Source organism: Petromyzon marinus, chromosome 73 (assembly GCF_048934315.1).
Source record: "Petromyzon marinus isolate PM22_M1 ecotype Great Lakes invasive population chromosome 73, UKy_Petmar_22M1.pri1.0, whole genome shotgun sequence".
NCBI classification, from domain to species: Eukaryota; Metazoa; Chordata; class Hyperoartia; order Petromyzontiformes; family Petromyzontidae; genus Petromyzon; species Petromyzon marinus.
In genome coordinates, this window is record NC_133739.1 from 7,234,039 (window position 1) to 7,258,002 (window position 23,964).

General features: G+C 55.6%; 1 protein-coding gene across 1 annotated transcript in view; it reads right to left on the reverse strand.

The window, feature by feature from the left end:
* LOC116957382 (arf-GAP with Rho-GAP domain, ANK repeat and PH domain-containing protein 1-like) overlaps window positions 1-23,964 on the reverse strand; it is an 87,215-nt gene that overhangs the window by 15,627 nt on the left and 47,624 nt on the right. The window contains exons 13-14 of the mRNA XM_032979500.2: window positions 12,521-12,875; window positions 3,313-3,376 (exon numbers count right to left, since the gene is read on the reverse strand). Of these exons, the coding sequence (XP_032835391.1) occupies window positions 3,313-3,376; window positions 12,521-12,875 (419 nt within the window). The remainder of the gene's footprint in view (window positions 1-3,312; window positions 3,377-12,520; window positions 12,876-23,964) is intronic.

Consider the following 23,964-nt stretch of genomic DNA (forward strand, 5'->3'; position numbering starts at 1 on the left):
CAAAGGAGGTCGTGGGTTCCACCACCACCATCATCACGGTGGCTATGAGATGTTGACTACCTCGCCTGGTACACAGGAGGTCGTGGGTTCCACCACCACCATCATCACGGTGGCTATGAGATGTTGACTACCTCGCCTGGTACACAGGAGGTCGTGGGTTCCACCACCACCATCATCACGGTGGCTATGAGATGTTGACTACCTCGCCTGGTGTACAGGAGGTCGTGGGTTCCACAACCATCATCATCACGGTGGCTATGAGATGTTGACTACCTCGCCTGGTACACAGGAGGTCGTGGGTTCCACCACCACCATCATCACGGTGGCTATGAGATGTTGACTACCTCGCCCGGTGCACAGGAGGTCGTGGGTTCCATGCTGAGATGTTGACTACCTCGCCTGGTACACAGGAGGTCGTGGGATCCATGCAGAGATGTTGACTACCTCGCCTGGTACACAGGAGGTCGTGGGTTCCATGCTGAGACGTTGACTACCTCGCCTGGTCCACAGGAGGTCGTGGGTTCCATGCTGAGATGTTGACTACCTCGCCTGGTACACAGGAGGTCGTGGGTTCCATGCTGAGATGTTGACTACCTCGCCTGGCACAAACGAGGTCGTGGGTTCAATGCTGAGATGTTGACTACCTCGCCTGGTACACAGGAGGTCGTGGGTTCAATGCTGAGACGTTGACTACCTCGCCTGGTGCACAGGAGGTCGTGGGTTCAATGCTGAGATGTTGACTACCTCGCCTGGTAACAGGAGGTCGTGGGTTCAATGCTGAGACGTTGACTACCTCGCCTGGTACACAGGAGGTCGTGGGTTCAATGCTGAGATGTTGACTACCTCGCCTGGTACACAGGAGGTCGTGGGTTCAATGCTGAGACGTTGACTACCTCGCCTGGTATACAGGAGGTCGTGGGTTCCATGCTGAGATGTTGACTACCTCGCCTGGTGTACAGGAGGTCGTGGGTTCTACGTTGAGATGTTGACTACCTCACCTGGTACACAGCAGGTCGTGGGTTCCATGCTGAGATGTTGACTACCTCGCCTGGTACAGAGGAGGTCGTGGGTTCCATGCTGAGATGTTGACTACCTCGCCTGGTGCACAGGAGGTCGTGGGTTCCATGCTGAGATGTTGACTACCTCGCCTGGTGTACAGGAGGTCGTGGGTTCCATGCTGAGATGTTGACTACCTCGCCTGGTACAGAGGAGGTCGTGGGTTCCATGCTGAGATGTTGACTACCTCGCCTGGTACAGAGGAGGTCATGGGTTCCATGCTGAGATGTTGACTACCTTGCCTGGTGCACAGGAGGTCGTGGGTTCCATGCTGAGACGTTGACTACCTCGCCTGATACACAAGAGGTCGTGGGTTCCACCACCACCATCATCACGGTGGCTATGAGATGTTGACTACCTCGCCTGGTACACAGGAGGTCGTGGGTTCCATGCTGAGACGTTGACTACCTCGCCAGGTACACAGGAGGTCGTGGGTTCAATGCTGAGATGTTGACTACCTCGCCTGGTGTACAGGAGGTCGTGGGTTCCACGTTCAGATGTTGACTACCTCGCCTGGTACACATGAGGTCGTGGGTTCCATGCTGAGACGTTGACTACCTCGCCTGGTACACAGGAGGTCGTGGGTTCCACGCTGAGACGTTGACTACCTTGCCCGGTGTGCAGGAGGTCGTGGGTTCCATGCTGAGATGTTAAGTACCTCGCCTTATACACAGGAGGTCGTGGGTTCCATGCTGATATGTTGACTACCTCGCCTGGTGTACAGGAGGTCGTGGGTTCCACGCTGAGATGTTGACTACCTGGCTTGGTCTACAGGAGGTCGTGGGTTCCACGCTGAGACGTTGACTACCTCGCCTGGTGTACAGGAGGTCGTGGGTTACACGCTGAGATGTTGACTACCTCGCCTGGTGTACAGGAGGTCGTGGGTTCCATGCTGAGATGTTGACTACCTCGCCTGGTGCACGGGAGATCGTGGGTTCCACAGCTGAGATGTTGACTACCTCGCCTGGTGTACAGGAGGTCGTGGGTTCCACGTTGAGATGTTGACTACCTCGCCTGGTGTACAGGAGGTCGTGGGTTCCACGTTGAGATGTTGACTACCTCGCCTGGTACACAGGAGGTCGTGGGTTCCATGCTGAGATGTTGACTACCTCGCCTGGTGTACAGGAGGTCATGGGTTCCACGCTGAGATGTTGACTACCTCGCCTGGTACACAGGAGGTCGTGGGTTCGATGTTGAGATGTTGACTACCTCGCCTGGTGTACAGGAGGTCGTGGGTTACACGCTGAGATGTTGACTACCTCGCCTGGTGTACAGGAGGTCGTGGGTTCCATGCTGAGATGTTGACTACCTCGCCTGGTACACAGGAGGTCGTGGGTTCCACGCTGAGATGTTGACTACCTCGCCTGGTACACAGGAGGTCGTGGGTTCCATGTTGAGACGTTGACTACCTCGCCTGGTGTACAGGAGGTCGTGGGTTCCATGCTGAGACGTTGACTACCTCGCCTGGTTCACAGGAGGTCGTGGGTTCCATGCTGAGACGTTGACTACCTCGCCTGGTACACAGGAGGTCGTGGGTTCAACGCTGAGATGTTGACTACCTCGCCTGGTGTACAGGAGGTCGTGGGTTCCACCACCACCATCATCACGGTGGCTATGAGATGTTGACTATCTCGCCTGGTACACAGAAGGTCGTGGGTTCCATGCTGAGACGTTGACTATCTCGCCTGGTACGCAGGAGGTCGTGGGTTCCATGCTGAGATGTTGACTACCTCGCCTGGTACACAGGAGGTCGTGGGTTCCATGCTGAGATGTTGACTACCTCGCCTGATGTACAGGAGGTCGTGGGTTCCACGCTGACATGTTGACTACCTCGCCTGTTCTACAGGAGGTCGTGGGTTCCACGCTGAAATGTTGACTACCTCGCCTGGTTTACAGGAGGTCGTGGGTTCCACGCTGAGACGTTGACTACCTCGCTTGGTACACAGGAGGTCGTGGGTTCCATGCTGAGATGTTGACTACCTCGCGTGGTACACAGGAGGTCGTGGGTTCCATGCTGAGATGTTGACTACCTCGCCTGGTACACAGGAGGTCGTGGGTTCCACGCCGAGATGTTGACTACCTCGCCTGGTACACAGGAGGTCGTGATCTCCATGCGTCACTTTGTTCGTCTATGGGTCTCTATGGGTGTCCCCCTGCGTGACCCCACCGTGACCCCAGCGTGACCCCACCGTGACCCCACCGTGACCCCAGCGTGACCCCAGCGTGACCCCGAAGAGTGACTTCTCACAGCCTCACCAGTTCCTGTCCACGAGCCTGATCGAGGTGTCCGGCTTCGCTCGGCTGCCCTCGCTGCTCACGCCTGTGCAGACAGATGGACACACGGAGCGACATGCCAACAACACGCGTGTGTGTGTGCGTGTAAAAACAGAGACCCACAGAGACCCACATAGACCCACAGATACCCACAAAGACCCACAGAGACCCAGACAGACCCACAGAGACCCACAGAGACCCAGACAGACCCACAGAGACCCACAGAGACCCACAGAGCCCTACATAGACCCACATAGACCCATACAGACCCACAGAGACCCACAAAAACCCACAGAGACCCACAGATACCCACAAAGACCCACAGAGACCCACAGATACCCACAAAGACCCACAGATACCTACAAAGACCCACATAGACCCACAGAGACCTACATAGACCCACATAGACCCATACAGACCCACAGAGACCCACATAGACATACAGAGACCCACAAAGACCGACAGAGACCCACAGAGACCCACAGAGACCCACAGAGACCCATACAGACCCACGTAGACCCACAAAGACCTGCATAGACGTACAGACACCCACAAACACCCACAGACACCCACAAAGACCCACGGAGATCCACCGAGACCTACACAGACCTACACAGACCTACACAGACCCACAAACCCACAGAGACCCATACAGACCCATACAGACCCACAGAGACCCACAGACACCCACAGAGACCCACAGAGACCCACAAAGACCCACAGAGACCCACACACACCCATAGAGACCCACAGACACCCACAGAGACCCACAGACATCCACAGACACCCACAGAGACCAACAGACATCCACAGACACCCACAGAGACCGACTGAGACCCACAAAGACCCACAGAGACCCACACACACCCATAGAGACCCACAGACACCCACAGAGACCCACAGACATCCACAGACACCCACAGAGACCCACAGACACCCACAGAGACCCACAGAGACCCACAAAGACCCACAGAGACCCACACACACCCATAGAGACCCACATACACCCACAGAGACCCACAGACATCCACAGACACCCACAGAGACCCACAGACACCCACAGAGACCCACAGACATCCACAGACACCCACAGAGACCCACAGACATCCACAGACACCCACAGAGACCCACAGACACCCACAGAAACCCACAGACATCCACAGACACCCACAGAGACCCACTGAGACCCACAGAGACCCACAGACACCCACAGACACCCACAGAGACACACAGAGACCCACAGAGACACACAGAGACCCACAACACCACAGAGACGCACAGAGACCCACAGAAACACACAGAGACCTACAAAGACACACAGAGACCCACAGAGACCCATATAGAGACCCACAGAGACCCACAGAGACACACAGAGACCCACAGAGACTCAGCGAGACCCACATAGACCCACAGAGACACACAGAGACCCACAAACCCACAGAGACCCACAGAGACCCATAGAGACCCACAGAGACCCACAGAGACCCACAAACCCACAGACACCCACAGAGATCCACAGAGACACACAGAGACCCACAAACCCACAGACACCCACAGAGACCCACAAAGACACACAGAGACCCACAGAAATCCACAGAGACACACAGAGACCCACAGAAACCCACAGAGACCAACAAACCCACAGAGACCCACAGAAATCCACAGAGACACACAGACACCCACAGAGACTCACAGAGATCCACAGAGACCCACCGAGATCCACAAACCCTCATAGACCCACAGGGACCAACAGAGACCCATAGAGACCCATAGAGACCCACAAACCCACAGAGACCCACAGAGACCCACAGAGATCCACAAACCTACAGAGACCCACAGAGACCCACATAGACCCACAGAGACCCACAGAGACCCACAAACCCAGAGGCCTACAGAGACCCATAGAGACACACAGAGACCCACAGAGACCCACAAAGACCCACCGAGAACCACAGAGACCCACAGAGACCCACGGAGACCCACACAGACCCGCAAACCCACAGAGACCCGCATAGACCCACAGACACCCACAAAGACCCATAGTCACCTAAAAAAGACCCACAGAGACCCACCGAGACCTACATAGACCCACACAGACCCACAAACCCACAGAGATCCATACAGACCCATACAAACCCACGTAGACCCACAAAGACCCACAGAGACTCACAGAGACCCAAAAAGACCCACAGAGACCCACACACACCCACAAAGACCAACAGACACCCACAGAGACCCACAGACACCCACAGAGACCCACAGACACCCACAGAGACCCACCGAGACCCACAGAGACCCACAGACACCCACAGACACCCACAGAGACCCACAGAGACCCACAGAGACACACAGAGACCCACAGAGACACACAGAGACCTACAAAGACACAGAGACCCACAGAGAATCAGAGAGACCCACATAGACCCACAGAGACCCACAGAGACCCACAAACCCATAGAGATCCACAGAGACCCACAAACCCACAGATACCCACAGAGACCCACATAGACCCACAGAGACACACAGAGACCCACAAACCCACAGAGACCCACAGAGACCCATAGAGACCCACAGAGACCCACAGAGACCCACAGAGATCCACAGAGACACACAGAGACCCACAAACCCACAGACACCCACAGAGACCCACAAAGACACACAGAGACCCACAGAAATCCACAGAGACACACAGAGACCCACAGAAACCCACAGAGACCAACAAACCCACAGAGACCCACAGAAATCCACAGAGACACACAGACACCCACAGAGACTCACAGAGATCCACAGAGACCCACCGAGATCCACAAACCCTCATAGACCCACAGGGACCAACAGAGACCCATAGAGACCCATAGAGACCCACAAACCCACATAGACCCACAGAGACCCACAGAGATCCACAAACCTACAGAGACCCACAGAGACCCACATAGACCCACAGAGACCCACAGAGACCCACAAACCCAGAGACCTACAGAGACCCATAGAGACACACAGAGACCCACAGAGACCCACAAAGACCCACCGAGAACCACAGACACCCACAGAGACCCACGGAGACCCACACAGACCCACAAACCCACAGAGACCCGCATAGACCCACAGACACCCACAAAGACCCATAGTCACCTAAAAAAGACCCACAGAGACCCACCGAGACCTACATAGACCCACACAGACCCACAAACCCACAGAGATCCATACAGACCCATACAAACCCACGTAGATCCACAAAGACCCACAGAGACCCACAGAGACCCAAAAAGACCCACAGAGGCCCACACACACCCACAGAGACCCACAGACACCCACAGAGACCCACAGACACCCACAGAGACCCACCGAGACCCACAGAGACCCACAGACACCCACAGACACCCACAGAGACCCACAGAGACCCACAGAGACACACAGAGACCCACAGAGACACACAGAGACCTACAAAGACACAGAGACCCACAGAGAATCAGAGAGACCCACATAGACCCACAGAGACCCACAGAGACCCACAAACCCATAGAGATCCACATAGACCCACAGAGACCTACATAGACCCACATAGACCCATACAGACCCACAGAGACCCACATAGACATACAGAGACCCACAAAGACCGACAGAGACCCACAGAGACCCACAGAGACCCACAGAGACCCATACAGACCCACGTAGACCCACAAAGACCTGCATAGACGTACAGACACCCACAAACACCCACAGACACCCACAAAGACCCACGGAGACCCACATAGACCCACAGATACCCACAAAGACCCACAGAGACCCAGACAGACCCACAGAGACCCACAGAGACCCAGACAGATCCACAGAGACCCACAGAGACCCACAGAGCCCTACATAGACCCACATAGACCCATACAGACCCACAGAGACCCACAAAAACCCACAGAGACCCACAGATACCCACAAAGACCCACAGAGACCCACAGATACCCACAAAGACCCACAGATACCTACAAAGACCCACATAGACCCACAGAGACCTACATAGACCCACATAGACCCATACAGACCCACAGAGACCCACATAGACATACAGAGACCCACAAAGACCGACAGAGACCCACAGAGACCCACAGAGACCCACAGAGACCCATACAGACCCACGTAGACCCACAAAGACCTGCATAGACGTACAGACACCCACAAACACCCACAGACACCCACAAAGACCCACGGAGACCCACCGAGACCTACTCAGACCTACACAGACCTACACAGACCCACAAACCCACAGAGACCCATACAGACCCATACAGACCCACAGAGCCCCACAGACACCCACAGAGACCCACAGAGACCCACAAAGACCCACAGAGACCCACACACACCCATAGAGACCCACAGACACCCACAGAGACCCACAGACATCCACAGACACCCACAGAGACCAACAGACATCCACAGACACCCACAGAGACCGACTGAGACCCACAAAGACCCACAGAGACCCACACACACGCATAGAGACCCACAGACACCCACAGAGACCCACAGACATCCACAGACACCCACAGAGACCCACAGACACCCACAGAGACCCACAGAGACCCACAAAGACCCACAGAGACCCACACACACCCATAGAGACCCACAGACACCCACAGAGACCCACACACATCCACAGACACCCACAGAGACCCACAGACATCCACAGACACCCACAGAGACCCACTGAGACCCACAAAGACCCACAGAGACCCACACACACCCATAGAGACCCACAGACACCCACAGAGACCCACAGACATCCACAGACACCCACAGAGACCCACAGACACCCACAGAGACCCACAGACATCCACAGACACCCACAGAGACCCACAGACATCCACAGACACCCACAGAGACCCACAGACACCCACAGAAACCCACAGACATCCACAGACACCCACAGAGACCCACTGAGACCCACAGAGACCCACAGACACCCACAGACACCCACAGAGACACACAGAGACCCACAGAGACACACAGAGACCCACAACACCACAGAGATGCACAGAGACCCACAGAAACACACAGAGACCTACAAAGACACACAGAGACCCACAGAGACCCATATAGAGACCCACAGAGACCCACAGAGACACACAGAGACCCACAGAGACTCAGCGAGACCCACATAGACCCACAGAGACACACAGAGACCCACAAACCCACAGAGACCCACAGAGACCCATAGAGACCCACAGAGACCCACAGAGACCCACAAACCCACAGACACCCACAGAGATCCACAGAGACACACAGAGACCCACAAACCCACAGACACCCACAGAGACCCACAAAGACACACAGAAATCCACAGAGACACACAGAAACCCACAGAGACCAACAAACCCACAGAGACCCACAGAAATCCACAGAGACACACAGACACCCACAGAGACTCACAGAGATCCACAGAGACCCACCGAGATCCACAAACCCTCATAGACCCACAGGGACCAACAGAGACCCATAGAGACCCATAGAGACCCACAAACCCACAGAGACCCACAGAGACCCACAGAGATCCACAAACCTACAGAGACCCACAGAGACCCACATAGACCCACAGAGACCCACAGAGACCCACAAACCCAGAGACCTACAGAGACCCATAGAGACACACAGAGACCCACAGAGACCCACAAAGACCCACCGAGAACCACAGACACCCACAGAGACCCACAGAGACCCACGGAGACCCACACAGACCCACAAACCCACAGAGACCCGCATAGACCCACAGACACCCACAAAGACCCATAGTCACCTAAAAAAGACCCACAGAGACCCACCGAGACCTACATAGACCCACACAGACCCACAAACCCACAGAGATCCATACAGACCCATACAAACCCACGTAGACCCACAAAGACCCACAGAGACCCACAGAGACCCAAAAAGACCCACAGAGACCCACACACACCCACAAAGACCAACAGACACCCACAGAGACCCACAGACACCCACAGAGACCCACAGACACCCACAGAGACCCACAGAGACCCACCGAGACCCACAGACACCCACAGACACCCACAGAGACCCACAGAGACCCACAGAGACACACAGAGACCCACAGAGACACACAGAGACCTACAAAGACACAGAGACCCACAGAGAATCAGAGAGACCCACATAGACCCACAGAGACCCACAGAGACCCACAAACCCATAGAGATCCACAGAGACCCACAAACCCACAGATACCCACAGAGACCCACATAGACCCACAGAGACACACAGAGACCCACAAACCCACAGAGACCCACAGAGACCCATAGAGACCCACAGAGACCCACAGAGACCCACAAACCCACAGACACCCACAGAGATCCACAGAGACACACAGAGACCCACAAACCCACAGACACCCACAGAGACCCACAAAGACACACAGAGACCCACAGAAATCCACAGAGACACACAGAGACCCACAGAAACCCACAGAGACCAACAAACCCACAGAGACCCACAGAAATCCACAGAGACACACAGACACCCACAGAGACTCACAGAGATCCACAGAGACCCACCGAGATCCACAAACCCTCATAGACCCACAGGGACCAACAGAGACCCATAGAGACCCATAGAGACCCACAAACCCACAGAGACCCACAGAGACCCACAGAGATCCACAAACCTACAGAGACCCACAGAGACCCACATAGACCCACAGAGACCCACAGAGACCCACAAACCCAGAGACCTACAGAGACCCATAGAGACACACAGAGACCCACAGAGACCCACAAAGACCCACCGAGAACCACAGACACCCACAGAGACCCACAGAGACCCACGGAGACCCACACAGACCCACAAACCCACAGAGACCCGCAAAGACCCACAGACACCCACAAAGACCCATAGTCACCTAAAAAAGACCCACAGAGACCCACCGAGACCTACATAGACCCACACAGACCCACAAACCCACAGAGATCCATACAGACCCATACAAACCCACGTAGACCCACAAAGACCCACAGAGACCCACAGAGACCCAAAAAGACCCACAGAGACCCACACACACCCACAAAGACCAACAGACACCCACAGAGACCCACAGACACCCACAGAGACCCACAGACACCCACAGAGACCCACCGAGACCCACAGAGACCCACAGACACCCACAGACACCCACATAGACCCACAGAGACCCACAGAGACACACAGAGACCCACAGAGACACACAGAGACCTACAAAGACACAGAGACCCACAGAGAATCAGAGAGACCCACATAGACCCACAGAGACCCACAGAAATCCACAGAGACCCACCGAGATCCACAAACCCTCATAGACCCACAGGGACCAACAGAGACCCATAGAGACCCATAGAGACCCACAAACCCACAGAGACCCACAGAGACCCACAGAGATCCACAAACCTACAGAGACCCACAGAGACCCACAGAGACCCACATAGACCCACAGAGACCCACAGAGACCCACAAACCCAGAGACCTACAGAGACCCATAGAGACACACAGAGACCCACAGAGACCCACAAAGACCCACCGAGAACCACAGACACCCACAGAGACCCACAGAGACCCACAGAGACCCACACAGACCCACAAACCCACAGAGACCCGCATAGACCCACAGACACCCACAAAGACCCATAGTCACCTAAAAAAGACCCACAGAGACCCACCGAGACCTACATAGACCCACACAGACCCACAAACCCACAGAGATCCATACAGACCCATACAAACCCACGTAGACCCACAAAGACCCACAGAGACCCACAGAGACCCAAAAAGACCCACAGAGACCCACACACACCCACAAAGACCAACAGACACCCACAGAGACCCACAGACACCCACAGAGACCCACAGACACCCACAGAGACCCACCGAGACCCACAGAGACCCACAGACACCCACAGACACCCACAGAGACCCACAGAGACCCACAGAGACACACAGAGACCCACAGAGACACACAGAGACCTACAAAGACACAGAGACCCACAGAGAATCAGAGAGACCCACATAGACCCACAGAGACCCACAGAGACCCACAAACCCATAGAGATCCACAGAGACCCACAAACCCACAGATACCCACAGAGACCCATAGAGACCCACAGAGACACACAGAGACCCACAACCCCACAGAGACCCACAGAGATCCACAGAGACACACAGAGACCCACAGAGACCTACAGCGATCCACAAATCCTCATAGACCCACAGGGACCAACAGAGACCCACAGAGACCCACAGAGACCCACAAACCCACAGAGACCCACTGAGACCCACAAACCCACAGAGACCCACAGAGATCCACAAACCCTCATAGACCCACAGGGACCAACAGAGACCCATAGAGACCCATAGAGATCCACAAACCCACAGAGACCCACAGAGACCCACAGAGACCTGTAAAGACCCACAGACACCCACAGAGACCCACAGAGACCCACATAGACCCACAGACACCCACAAAGACCCACAGAGACCCAGAGACCCACAGAGACCCATACAGAACCACGTAGACCCACAAAGACCCACAGAGACCCACAGAGACCTATACAGACCCACGTAGACCAACAAAGACCCGCATAGACCCACAGACACCCACAAAGACCCACAGACACCCACAGAGACCCACCGAGACTCACATAGACCCACACAGACCCACAAACCCACAGAGACCTGCATAGACCCACAGACACCCACATAGACCCACAGACACCCACAAAGACCCACAGACACCCACAAAGACCCACAGAGACCCAGAGACCCACAGAGACCCATACAGAACCACGTAGACCCACAAAGACCCACAGAGACCCACAGAGACCCACGTAGACCAACAAAGACCCGCATAGACCCACAGACACCCACAAAGACCCACAGACACCCACAAAGACCCACAGAGACCCACAGACACCCACAAAGACCCACAGAGACCCACCGAGACCTACATAGACCCACACAGATCCACAAACCCACAGAGACCCATACAGACCCATACAGACCCACGTAAACCCACAAAGACCCACAGAGACCCACAGACACCCACAAAGACCCACTGAGACCCCACAGGGACCGAGAGATGCCCCCCGTTGCCCAAAAACTCAACCTGAACGTCACCGCAAGTTGAGGCCCCTCCCACCCTCCCAGCGTCCAATAGGCGACTCACTGAGGTTGTGCAGCCTCCTGAGGTTGATGACGATCGTCTCCTCCCCCTCCTCTGCCCCGCCCCCTTCGCCGCCGGCAATGTCCCAAGCCGCTGCCGAAGCCGCAGCAGCTGCAGTCCCCCCCCCGGCGAGCCCGCGGCCCCCTCGTTGGGGGGGCTCAAGCACCACAAGGAGGGAGGCGTCGCTCAGGCGCGACCAGGCCGGGACCCAGTCCAGGGCCCCCCTCCCCGGGGGCAGCCCCCCCACGGGGCGGCCCCCCTCGCCGAGGGAGACCCCCTGGACGGTCGCCCTGCCGACATGGCTCACGAGCTCCCACGGGCCGCTGGCCAGCGCCCTCGCCCAAGGGGGCACCGACTCCTGTGGAGAGGTGGGGGGGGGGGGGGGTGGGGGGTGGGGGGGGTCAGTGGTAGGCGGACGGAGATGTTGATTATCTCGCCTGGTACACAGGAGGTCGTAGATTCCACGTTGAGATGTTGACTACCTCGCCTGGTGTACAGGAGGTCGTGGGTTACACGCTGAGATGTTGACTACCTCGCCTGGTGTACAGGAGGTCGTGGGTTGCATGCTGAGATGTTGACTACCTCGCCTGGTACACAGGAGGTCGTGGGTTCCACGCTGAGATGTTGACTACCTCGCCTGGTACATAGGAGGTCGTGTGTTCCACGCTGTGACCAGTCACAAGCTAATCATTCAGCCATTTCAATGCTAATTTATATGCTAATTCCTTTGTCAAGGCGCTTTGTTCCTTTCACACAGCTTAAAGGCCGTATCTGAACGTGGCTCTTTCACTCCAGCGCTGTCCTACCAGACAGTCTCGCCCCCTTCACCTGATGAAGGCCGCTTGTGTTGTGGCCGAAACGTCGTGAGAATATTATTGTGTTATTTTATTTTATCAATTTATTATTTTATTATCATTCTACGTGACTTTACCGAAAGAACCAAAGGAGATGTTGACTACCTCGCCTGGTACACAGGAGGTCGTGGGTTCCACGCTGAGATGTTGACTACCTCACCTGGTGTACAGGAGGTCGTGGGTTCATGCTGAGATGTTAACTACCTCGCCTGGTACACAAGAGGTCGTGGGTTCCACGCTGAGATGTTGACTACCTCGCCTGGTGTACATGACGTCGTGGGTTCCATGCTGAGACGTTAACTACCTCGCCTGGTGTGCAGGAGGTCGTGGGTTCCACGTTGAGATGTTGACTACCTCGCCCGGTACGCAGGAGGTCGTGGGTTGCATATTGAGATGTTGACTACCTCGCCTGGTGTACAGGAGGTCATGGGTTCAATGCTGAGATGTTGACTACCCCGCGTGGTGTACAGGAGGTCGTGGGTTCCATGCTGAGATGTTGATTACCTCACATGGTGTACAGAAGGTCGTGGGTTCAATGCTGAGATGTTGACTACCTCGCCTGGTACACAGGAGGTCGTGGGTTCCATGCTGAGATGTTGACTACCTCGCATGGTGTACAGGAGGTCATGGGTTTAATGCTGAGATGTTGACTACCTCGCCTGGTGCACAGGAGGTCGTGAGTTGGATGCTGAGACGTTGACTACCTCACCTGGTACCCAGGAGGTCGTGGGTTCCATGCTGAGACGTTGACTACCTCGCCTGGTACACAGGAGGTCGTGGGTTCCATGCTGAGATGTTGACTACCTCGCCTGGTACGCAGGAAGTCGTGGGTTCCATGTTGAGATGTTGACTACCTCGCATGGTACGCGGCAGGTCGTGGGTTCCATGCTGAGATGTTGACTACGTCGCCTGGTGTACATGAGGTCGTGGGTCCTATGCTGAGATGTTGACTACCTCACCTGGTGTACAGGAGGTCGTGGGTTGGATGTTGAGATGTTAACTACCTCGCCTGGTGTACAGGAGGTCGTGGGTTGTATGCTGAGACGTTGACTACCTCGCCTGGTACACAGGAGGTCGTGGGTTCCACGCTGAGATGTTGACTATCTCTCCTGGTACACAGGAGGTCGTGTGTTCCACGCTGAGATGTTGACTACCTCGCCTGGTACAGAGGAGGTCGTGGGTTCCACGCTGAGATGTTGACTACCTCGCCTGGTGTACCTGAGGTCGTGGGTTCCACGCTGAGATGTTGACTACCTCGCCTGGTGCGCAGGAGGTCGTGGATTCCATGCTGAGATATTAACTACCTCGGCTGGTGTACCGGAGGTCGTGGGTTCCACGCTGAGATGTTGACTACCTCGCCTGGTACACAGGAGGTCGTGGGTTCCACGCTGAGATGCTGACTACCTCGCCTGGTACACAGGAGGTCGTGGGTTGGATGTTGAGATGTTGACTACCTCGCCTGGAACACAAGAGGTCGTGGGTTGCATGCTGAAATGTTGACTACCTCACCTGGTACACAGGAGGTGGTGGGTTCCATGTTGAGATGTTGACTACCTCGCCTGGTACGCGGGAGGTCGTGGGTTGCATATTGAGATGTTGACTACCTCGCCTGGTGTACAGGAGGTCATGGGTTCAATGCTGAGATGTTGACTACCCCGCGTGGTGTACAGGAGGTCGTGGGTTCCATGCTGAGATGTTGATTACCTCACATGGTGTACAGAAGGTCGTGGGTTCAATGCTGAGATGTTGACTACCTCGCCTGGTACACAGGAGGTCGTGGGTTCCATGCTGAGATGTTGACTACCTCGCATGGTGTACAGGAGGTCATGGGTTTAATGCTGAGATGTTGACTACCTCGCCTGGTGCACAGGAGGTCGTGAGTTGGATGCTGAGACGTTGACTACCTCGCCTGGTACCCAGGAGGTCGTGGGTTCCATGCTGAGACGTTGACTACCTCGCCTGGTACACAGGAGGTCGTGGGTTCCATGCTGAGATGTTGACTACCTCGCCTAGTACGCAGGAAGTCGTGGGTTCCATGTTGAGATGTTGACTACCTCGCATGGTACGCGGCAGGTCGTGGGTTCCATGCTGAGATGTTGACTACGTCGCTTGGTGTACATGAGGTCGTGGGTCCTATGCTGAGATGTTGACTACCTCACCTGGTGTACAGGAGGTCGTGGGTTGGATGTTGAGATGTTAACTACCTCGCCTGGTGTACAGGAGGTCGTGGGTTGTATGCTGAGACGTTACCTCGCCTTGTACACAGGAGGTCGTGGGTTCCACGCTGAGATGTTGACTACCTCTCCTGGTACACAGGAGGTCGTGTGTTCCACGCTGAGATGTTGACTACCTCGCCTGGTACAGAGGAGGTCGTGGGTTCCACGCTGAGATGTTGACTACCTCGCCTGGTGTACCTGAGGTCGTGTGTTCCACGCTGAGATGTTGACTACCTCGCCTGGTGCGCAGGAGGTCGTGGATTCCATGCTGAGATATTAACTACCTCGGCTGGTGTACCGGAGGTCGTGGGTTCCACGCTGAGATGTTGACTACCTCGCCTGGTACACAGGAGGTCGTGGGTTCCACGCTGAGATGCTGACTACCTCGCCTGGTACACAGGAGGTCGTGGGTTGGATGTTGAGATGTTGACTACCTCGCCTGGAACACAAGAGGTCGTGGGTTGCATGCTGAAATGTTGACTACCTCACCTGGTACACAGGAGGTGGTGGGTTCCATGTTGAGATGTTGACTACCTCGCCTGGTACGCGGGAGGTCGTGGGTTGCATGCTGAGAAGTTGACTACCTCGCCTGGTACGGGAGATTGTGGGTTCCATGTTGAGATGTTGACAACCTCGCCTGGTACGCAGGAGGTCGTGGCTTCCATGCTGAGATGTTGACTACCTCGCCTGGTGCGCAGGAGGTCGTGGATTCCATGCTGAGATATTAACTACCTCGGCTGGTGTACCGGAGGTCGTGGGTTCCACGCTGAGATGTTGACTACCTCGCCTGGTACACAGGAGGTGGTGGGTTCCATGTTGAGATGTTGACTACCTCGCCTGGTACACGGGAGGTCGTGGGTTGCATGCTGAGAAGTTGACTACCTCGCCTGGTACGGGAGATTGTGGGTTCCATGTTGAGATGTTGACAACCTCGCCTGGTACGCAGGAGGTCGTGGCTTGCACGCTGAGATGTTGACTACCTCGCCTGGTGCGCAGGAGGTCGTGGATTCCATGCTGAGATATTAACTACCTCGGCTGGTGTACCGGAGGTCGTGGGTTCCACGCTGAGATGTTGACTACCTCGCCTGGTACACAGGAGGTCGTGGGTTCCACGCTGAGATGCTGACTACCTCGCCTGGTACACAGGAGGTCGTGGGTTGGATGTTGAGATGTTGACTACCTCGCCTGGAACACAAGAGGTCGTGGGTTGCATGCTGAAATGTTGACTACCTCACCTGGTACACAGGAGGTGGTGGGTTCCATGTTGAGATGTTGACTACCTCGCCTGGTACGCGGGAGGTCGTGGGTTGCATGCTGAGAAGTTGACTACCTCGCCTGGTACGGGAGATTGTGGGTTCCATGTTGAGATGTTGACAACCTCGCCTGGTACGCAGGAGGTCGTGGCTTCCATGCTGAGATGTTGACTACCTCGCCTGGTGTACAGGAGGTCGTGGGTTCCACGCTGAGACGTTGACTACCTCGCCTGATGCACAGGACATCATGGGTTCTATGCTGAGATGTTGACTACCTCGCCTGGTGTACAGGAGGTCGTGGGTTCCACGCTGAGATGTTGACTACCTCGTCTGGTGTACAGGAGGTCGTGGGTTCCATGGTGAGATGTTGAATACCTCGCCTGATACGCAGGAAGTCGTGGGTTTTATGCTGAGATGTTGACTACCTCGCCTGGTACACAGGAGGTCGTGGGTTCGACGCTGAGATGTTGACTAACTCGCCTGGTGCACAGGAGGTCGTGGGTTCCATGTTGAGATGTTGACTACCTCGCCTGGTACACAGGAGGTCGTGGGTTCCACGCTGAGATGTTGACTACCTGGCCTGGTGTACAGGAGGTTGTGGGTTCCATGCTGAGATGTTGACTACCTCGCCTAGTACCCAGGAAGTCGTGGGTTCCATGCTGAGATGTTGACTACCTCGCCTGGTGTACAGGAGGTCGTGGGTTCCATGCTGCGATGTTGACTACCTCGCCTGGTACGCAGGAGGTCGTGGGTTCCATGCTGAGACGTTGACTACCTCGCCTGGTGTACAGGAGGTCGTGGGTTCCATGCTGCGATGTTGACTACCTCGCCTGGTACGCAGGAGGTCATGGGTTCCATGCTGAGACGTTGACTACCTCGGCTGGTACGCGGGAGGTCGTGAGTTGAATGTTGCGATGTTGACTACCTCGCCTGGTACACAGGAGGTCGTGGGTTCCATGTTGAGATGTTGACTACCTCGCCTGGTACACAGGAGGTCGTGGGTTCTATGTTGAGATGTTGACTACCTCGCCTGTTACACAGGAGGTCGTGGGTTCCATGCTGAGATGTTGACTACCTCGCATGGTGTACAGGAGGTCGTGGGTTTAATGCTGAGATGTTGACTACCTCGCCTGGTGCACAGGAGGTCGTGAGTTGGATGCTGAGACGTTGACTACCTCGCCTGGTACCCAGGAGGTCGTGGGTTCCATGCTGAAACGTTGACTACCTCGCCTGGTACACAGGAGGTCGTGGGTTCCATGCTGAGATGTTGACTACCTCGCCTGGAACACAAGAGGTCGTGGGTTCCATGTTGAGATGTTGACTACCTCGCCTGGTACGCGGGAGGTCGTGGGTTGCATGCTGAGAAGTTGACTACCTCGCCTGGTACGGGAGATTGTGGGTTCCATGTTGAGATGTTGACAACGTCGCCTGGTACGCAGGAGGTCGTGGCTTCCATGCTGAGATGTTGACTACCTCGCCTGGTGTACAGGAGGTCGTGGGTTCCACGCTGAGACGTTGACTACCTCGCCTGATGCACAGGACATCATGGGTTCTATGCTGAGATGTTGACTACCTCGCCTGGTGTACAGGAGGTCGTGGGTTCCACGCTGAGATGTTGACTACCTCGCCTGGTGTACAGGAGGTCGTGGGTTCCATGGTGAGATGTTGAATACCTCGCCTGATACGCAGGAAGTCGTGGGTTTTATGCTGAGATGTTGACTACCTCGCCTGGTACACAGGAGGTCGTGGGTTCGACGCTGAGATGTTGACTAACTCGTCTGGTGCACAGGAGGTCGTGGGTTCCATGTTGAGATGTTGACTACCTCGCATGGTACACAGGAGGTCGTGGGTTCCACGCTGAGATGTTGACTACCTCGCCTGGTACACAGGAGGTCGTGGGTTCCACGCTGAGATGCTGACTACCTCGCCTGGTACACAGGAGGTCGTGGGTTGGATGTTGAGATGTTGACTACCTCGCCTGGAACACAAGAGGTTGTGGGTTGCATGCTGAAATGTTGACTACCTCACCTGGTACACAGGAGGTGGTGGGTTCCATGTTGAGATGTTGACTACCTCGCCTGGTACGCGGGAGGTCGTGGGTTGCATGCTGAGAAGTTGACTACCTCGCCTGGTACGGGAGATTGTGGGTTCCATGTTGAGATGTTGACAACCTCGCCTGGTACGCAGGAGGTCGTGGCTTCCATGCTGAGATGTTGACTACCTCGCCTGGTGCGCAGGAGGTCGTGGATTCCATGCTGAGATATTAACTACCTCGGCTGGTGTACCGGAGGTCGTGGGTTCCACGCTGAGATGTTGACTACCTCGCCTGGTACACAGGAGGTGGTGGGTTCCATGTTGAGATGTTGACTACCTCGCCTGGTACGCGGGAGGTCGTGGGTTGCATGCTGAGAAGTTGACTACCTCGCCTGGTACGGGAGATTGTGGGTTCCATGTTGAGATGTTGACAACCTCGCCTGGTACGCAGGAGGTCGTGGCTTCCACGCTGAGATGTTGACTACCTCGCCTGGTGCGCAGGAGGTCGTGGATTCCATGCTGAGATATTAACTACCTCGGCTGGTGTACCGGAGGTCGTGGGTTCCACGCTGAGATGTTGACTACCTCGCCTGGTACACAGGAGGTCGTGGGTTCCACGCTGAGATGCTGACTACCTCGCCTGGTACACAGGAGGTCGTGGGTTGGATGTTGAGATGTTGACTACCTCGCCTGGAACACAAGAGGTCGTGGGTTGCATGCTGAAATGTTGACTACCTCACCTGGTACACAGGAGGTGGTGGGTTCCATGTTGAGATGTTGACTACCTCGCCTGGTACGCGGGAGGTCGTGGGTTGCATGCTGAGAAGTTGACTACCTCGCCTGGTACGGGAGATTGTGGGTTCCATGTTGAGATGTTGACAACCTCGCCTGGTACGCAGGAGGTCGTGGCTTCCATGCTGAGATGTTGACTACCTCGCCTGGTGTACAGGAGGTCGTGGGTTCCACGCTGAGACGTTGACTACCTCGCCTGATGCACAGGACATCATGGGTTCTATGCTGAGATGTTGACTACCTCGCCTGGTGTACAGGAGGTCGTGGGTTCCACGCTGAGATGTTGACTACCTCGTCTGGTGTACAGGAGGTCGTGGGTTCCATGGTGAGATGTTGAATACCTCGCCTGATACGCAGGAAGTCGTGGGTTTTATGCTGAGATGTTGACTACCTCGCCTGGTACACAGGAGGTCGTGGGTTCGACGCTGAGATGTTGACTAACTCGCCTGGTGCACAGGAGGTCGTGGGTTCCATGTTGAGATGTTGACTACCTCGCCTGGTACACAGGAGGTCGTGGGTTCCACGCTGAGATGTTGACTACCTGGCCTGGTGTACAGGAGGTTGTGGGTTCCATGCTGAGATGTTGACTACCTCGCCTAGTACCCAGGAAGTCGTGGGTTCCATGCTGAGATGTTGACTACCTCGCCTGGTGTACAGGAGGTCGTGGGTTCCATGCTGCGATGTTGACTACCTCGCCTGGTACGCAGGAGGTCGTGGGTTCCATGCTGAGACGTTGACTACCTCGCCTGGTGTACAGGAGGTCGTGGGTTCCATGCTGCGATGTTGACTACCTCGCCTGGTACGCAGGAGGTCATGGGTTCCATGCTGAGACGTTGACTACCTCGGCTGGTACGCGGGAGGTCGTGAGTTGAATGTTGCGATGTTGACTACCTCGCCTGGTACACAGGAGGTCGTGGGTTCCATGTTGAGATGTTGACTACCTCGCCTGGTACACAGGAGGTCGTGGGTTCTATGTTGAGATGTTGACTACCTCGCCTGTTACACAGGAGGTCGTGGGTTCCATGCTGAGATGTTGACTACCTCGCATGGTGTACAGGAGGTCGTGGGTTTAATGCTGAGATGTTGACTACCTCGCCTGGTGCACAGGAGGTCGTGAGTTGGATGCTGAGACGTTGACTACCTCGCCTGGTACCCAGGAGGTCGTGGGTTCCATGCTGAAACGTTGACTACCTCGCCTGGTACACAGGAGGTCGTGGGTTCCATGCTGAGATGTTGACTACCTCGCCTGGAACACAAGAGGTCGTGGGTTGCATGCTGAAATGTTGACTACCTCACCTGGTACACAGGAGGTGGTGGGTTCCATGTTGAGATGTTGACTACCTCGCCTGGTACGCGGGAGGTCGTGGGTTGCATGCTGAGAAGTTGACTACCTCGCCTGGTACGGGAGATTGTGGGTTCCATGTTGAGATGTTGACAACGTCGCCTGGTACGCAGGAGGTCGTGGCTTCCATGCTGAGATGTTGACTACCTCGCCTGGTGTACAGGAGGTCGTGGGTTCCACGCTGAGACGTTGACTACCTCGCCTGATGCACAGGACATCATGGGTTCTATGCTGAGATGTTGACTACCTCGCCTGGTGTACAGGAGGTCGTGGGTTCCACGCTGAGATGTTGACTACCTCGCCTGGTGTACAGGAGGTCGTGGGTTCCATGGTGAGATGTTGAATACCTCGCCTGATACGCAGGAAGTCGTGGGTTTTATGCTGAGATGTTGACTACCTCGCCTGGTACACAGGAGGTCGTGGGTTCGACGCTGAGATGTTGACTAACTCGTCTGGTGCACAGGAGGTCGTGGGTTCCATGTTGAGATGTTGACTACCTCGCATGGTACACAGGAGGTCGTGGGTTCCACGCTGAGATGTTGACTACCTGGCCTGGTGTACAGGAGGTTGTGGGTTCCATGCTGAGATGTTGACTACCTCGCCTAGTACCCAGGAAGTCGTGGGTTCCATGCTGAGATGTTGACTACCTCGCGTGGTACACAGGAGGTCGTGGGTTCCACGCTGAGACGTTGACTACCTCGCCTGGTACCCAGGAAGTCGTGGGTTCCATGCTGAGATGTTGACTACCTCGCCTGGTGTACAGGAGGTCGTGGGTTCCATGCTGCGATGTTGACTACCTCGCCTGGTACGCAGGAGGTCGTGGGTTCCATGCTGAGACGTTGACTACCTCGCCTGGTGTACAGGAGGTCGTGGGTTCCATGCTGCGATGTTGACTACCTCGCCTGGTACGCAGGAGGTCGTGGGTTCCATGCTGAGACGTTGACTACCTCGGCTGGTACGCGGGAGGTCGTGAGTTGAATGTTGCGATGTTGACTACCTCGCCTGGTACACAGGAGGTCGTGGGTTCCATGTTGAGATGTTGACTACCTCGCCTGGTACACAGGAGGTCGTGGGTTCTATGTTGAGATGTTGACTACCTCGCCTGTTACACAGGAGGTCGTGGGTTCCATGCTGAGATGTTAACTACCTCGCATGGTGTACAGGAGGTCGTGGGTTTAATGCTGAGATGTTGACTACCTCGCCTGGTGCACAGGAGGTCGTGAGTTGGATGCTGAGACGTTGACTACCTCGCCTGGTACCCAGGAGGTCGTGGGTTCCATGCTGAAACGTTGACTACCTCGCCTGGTACACAGGAGGTCGTGGGTTCCATGCTGAGATGTTGACTACCTCGCCTGGTACACAGGAAGTCGTGGGTTCCATGTTGAGATGTTGACTACCTCGCATGGTACGCGGGAGGTCGTGGGTTCCATGCTGAGATGTTGACAACGTCGCCTGGTGTACAGGAGGTCGTGGGTCCCATGCTGAGATGTTGACTACCTCGCCTGGTACGCAGGAGGTCGTGGATTCCATGCTGAGATGTTAACTACCTCGGCTGGTGTACCGGAGGTCGTGGGTTCCACGCTGAGATGTTGACTACCTCGCCTGGTACACAGGAGGTCGTGGGTTCCACGCTGAGATGCTGACTACCTCGCCTGGTACACAGGAGGTCGTGGGTTCCATGGTGAGACGTTGACTACCTCGCCTGGTTCACAGGAGGTTGTGGGTTCCATGCTGAGATGTTAACTACCTCGCCTGGTGTACAGGAGGTCGTGAGTTTAATGCTGAGATGTTGACTACCCCGCCTGGTGTACAGGAGGTCGTGGGTTCCATGCTGAGATGTTGACTACCTCGCTTGGTGCACAGGAGGTCGTGGGTTCCATGCTGAGATGTTGACTACCTCGCCTGGTGCACAGGAGGTCATGGGTTCAATGCTGAGATGTTGACTACCTCGCCTGGTACACAGGAGGTCGTGGTTTGCATGCTGAGATGTTGACTACCTCGCCTGGTAGGCAGGAGGTTGTGGGTTCCATGCTGAGATGTTGACTACCTCGCCTGGTGCGTGGGAGGTCGTGGGTTTCACGTTGAGATGTTGACTACCTCGCCTGGTACACAGGAGGTGGTGGGTTCCATGTTGAGATGTTGACAACCTCGCCTGGTACGCAGGAGGTCGTGGATTCCATGCTGAGACGTTGACTACCTCGCCTGGTGTACAGGAGGTCGTGGGTTCCACGCTGAGATGTTGACTACCTCGCCTGGTGTACAGGAGGTCGTGGGTTCCATGGTGAGATGTTGACTACCTCGCCTGATACGCAGGAAGACGTGGGTTTTATGCTGAGATGTTGACTACCTCGCCTGGTACACAGGAGGTCGTGGGTTCGACGCTGAGATGTTGACTACCTGGCCTGGTGTACAGGAGGTCGTGGGTTCCATGCTGAGATGTTGACTACCTCGCTAGGTACGCGGGAGGTCGTGGGTTCCATGTTGAGATGTTGACTACCTCGCCTGGTACACAGGAGGTCGTGGGTTCCACGCTGAGACGTTGACTACCTCGCCTGGTACCCAGGAAGTCGTGGGTTCCATGCTGAGATGTTGACTACCTCGCCTGGTGTACGGGAGGTCGTGGGTTCCATGCTGAGATGTTGACTACCTCGCTTGGTGTACGGGAGGTCGTGGGTTCCATGTTGAGACGTTGACTACCTCGCCTGGTACGCGGGAGGTCGTGAGTTGAATGTTGCGATGTTGACTACCTCGCCTGGTGTACAGGAGGTCATGGGTTCTATGCTGAGATGTTGACTACCTCGCCTGGTACACAGGAGGTCGTGGGTTCCATGTTGAGATGTTGACTATCTCGCTTGGTATGCGGGAGGTCGTGGGTTCAATGCTGAGATGTTGACTACCTTGCCTGGTACGCGGGAGGTCGTGGGTTCCATGCTGAGATGTTGACTACCTCGTCTGG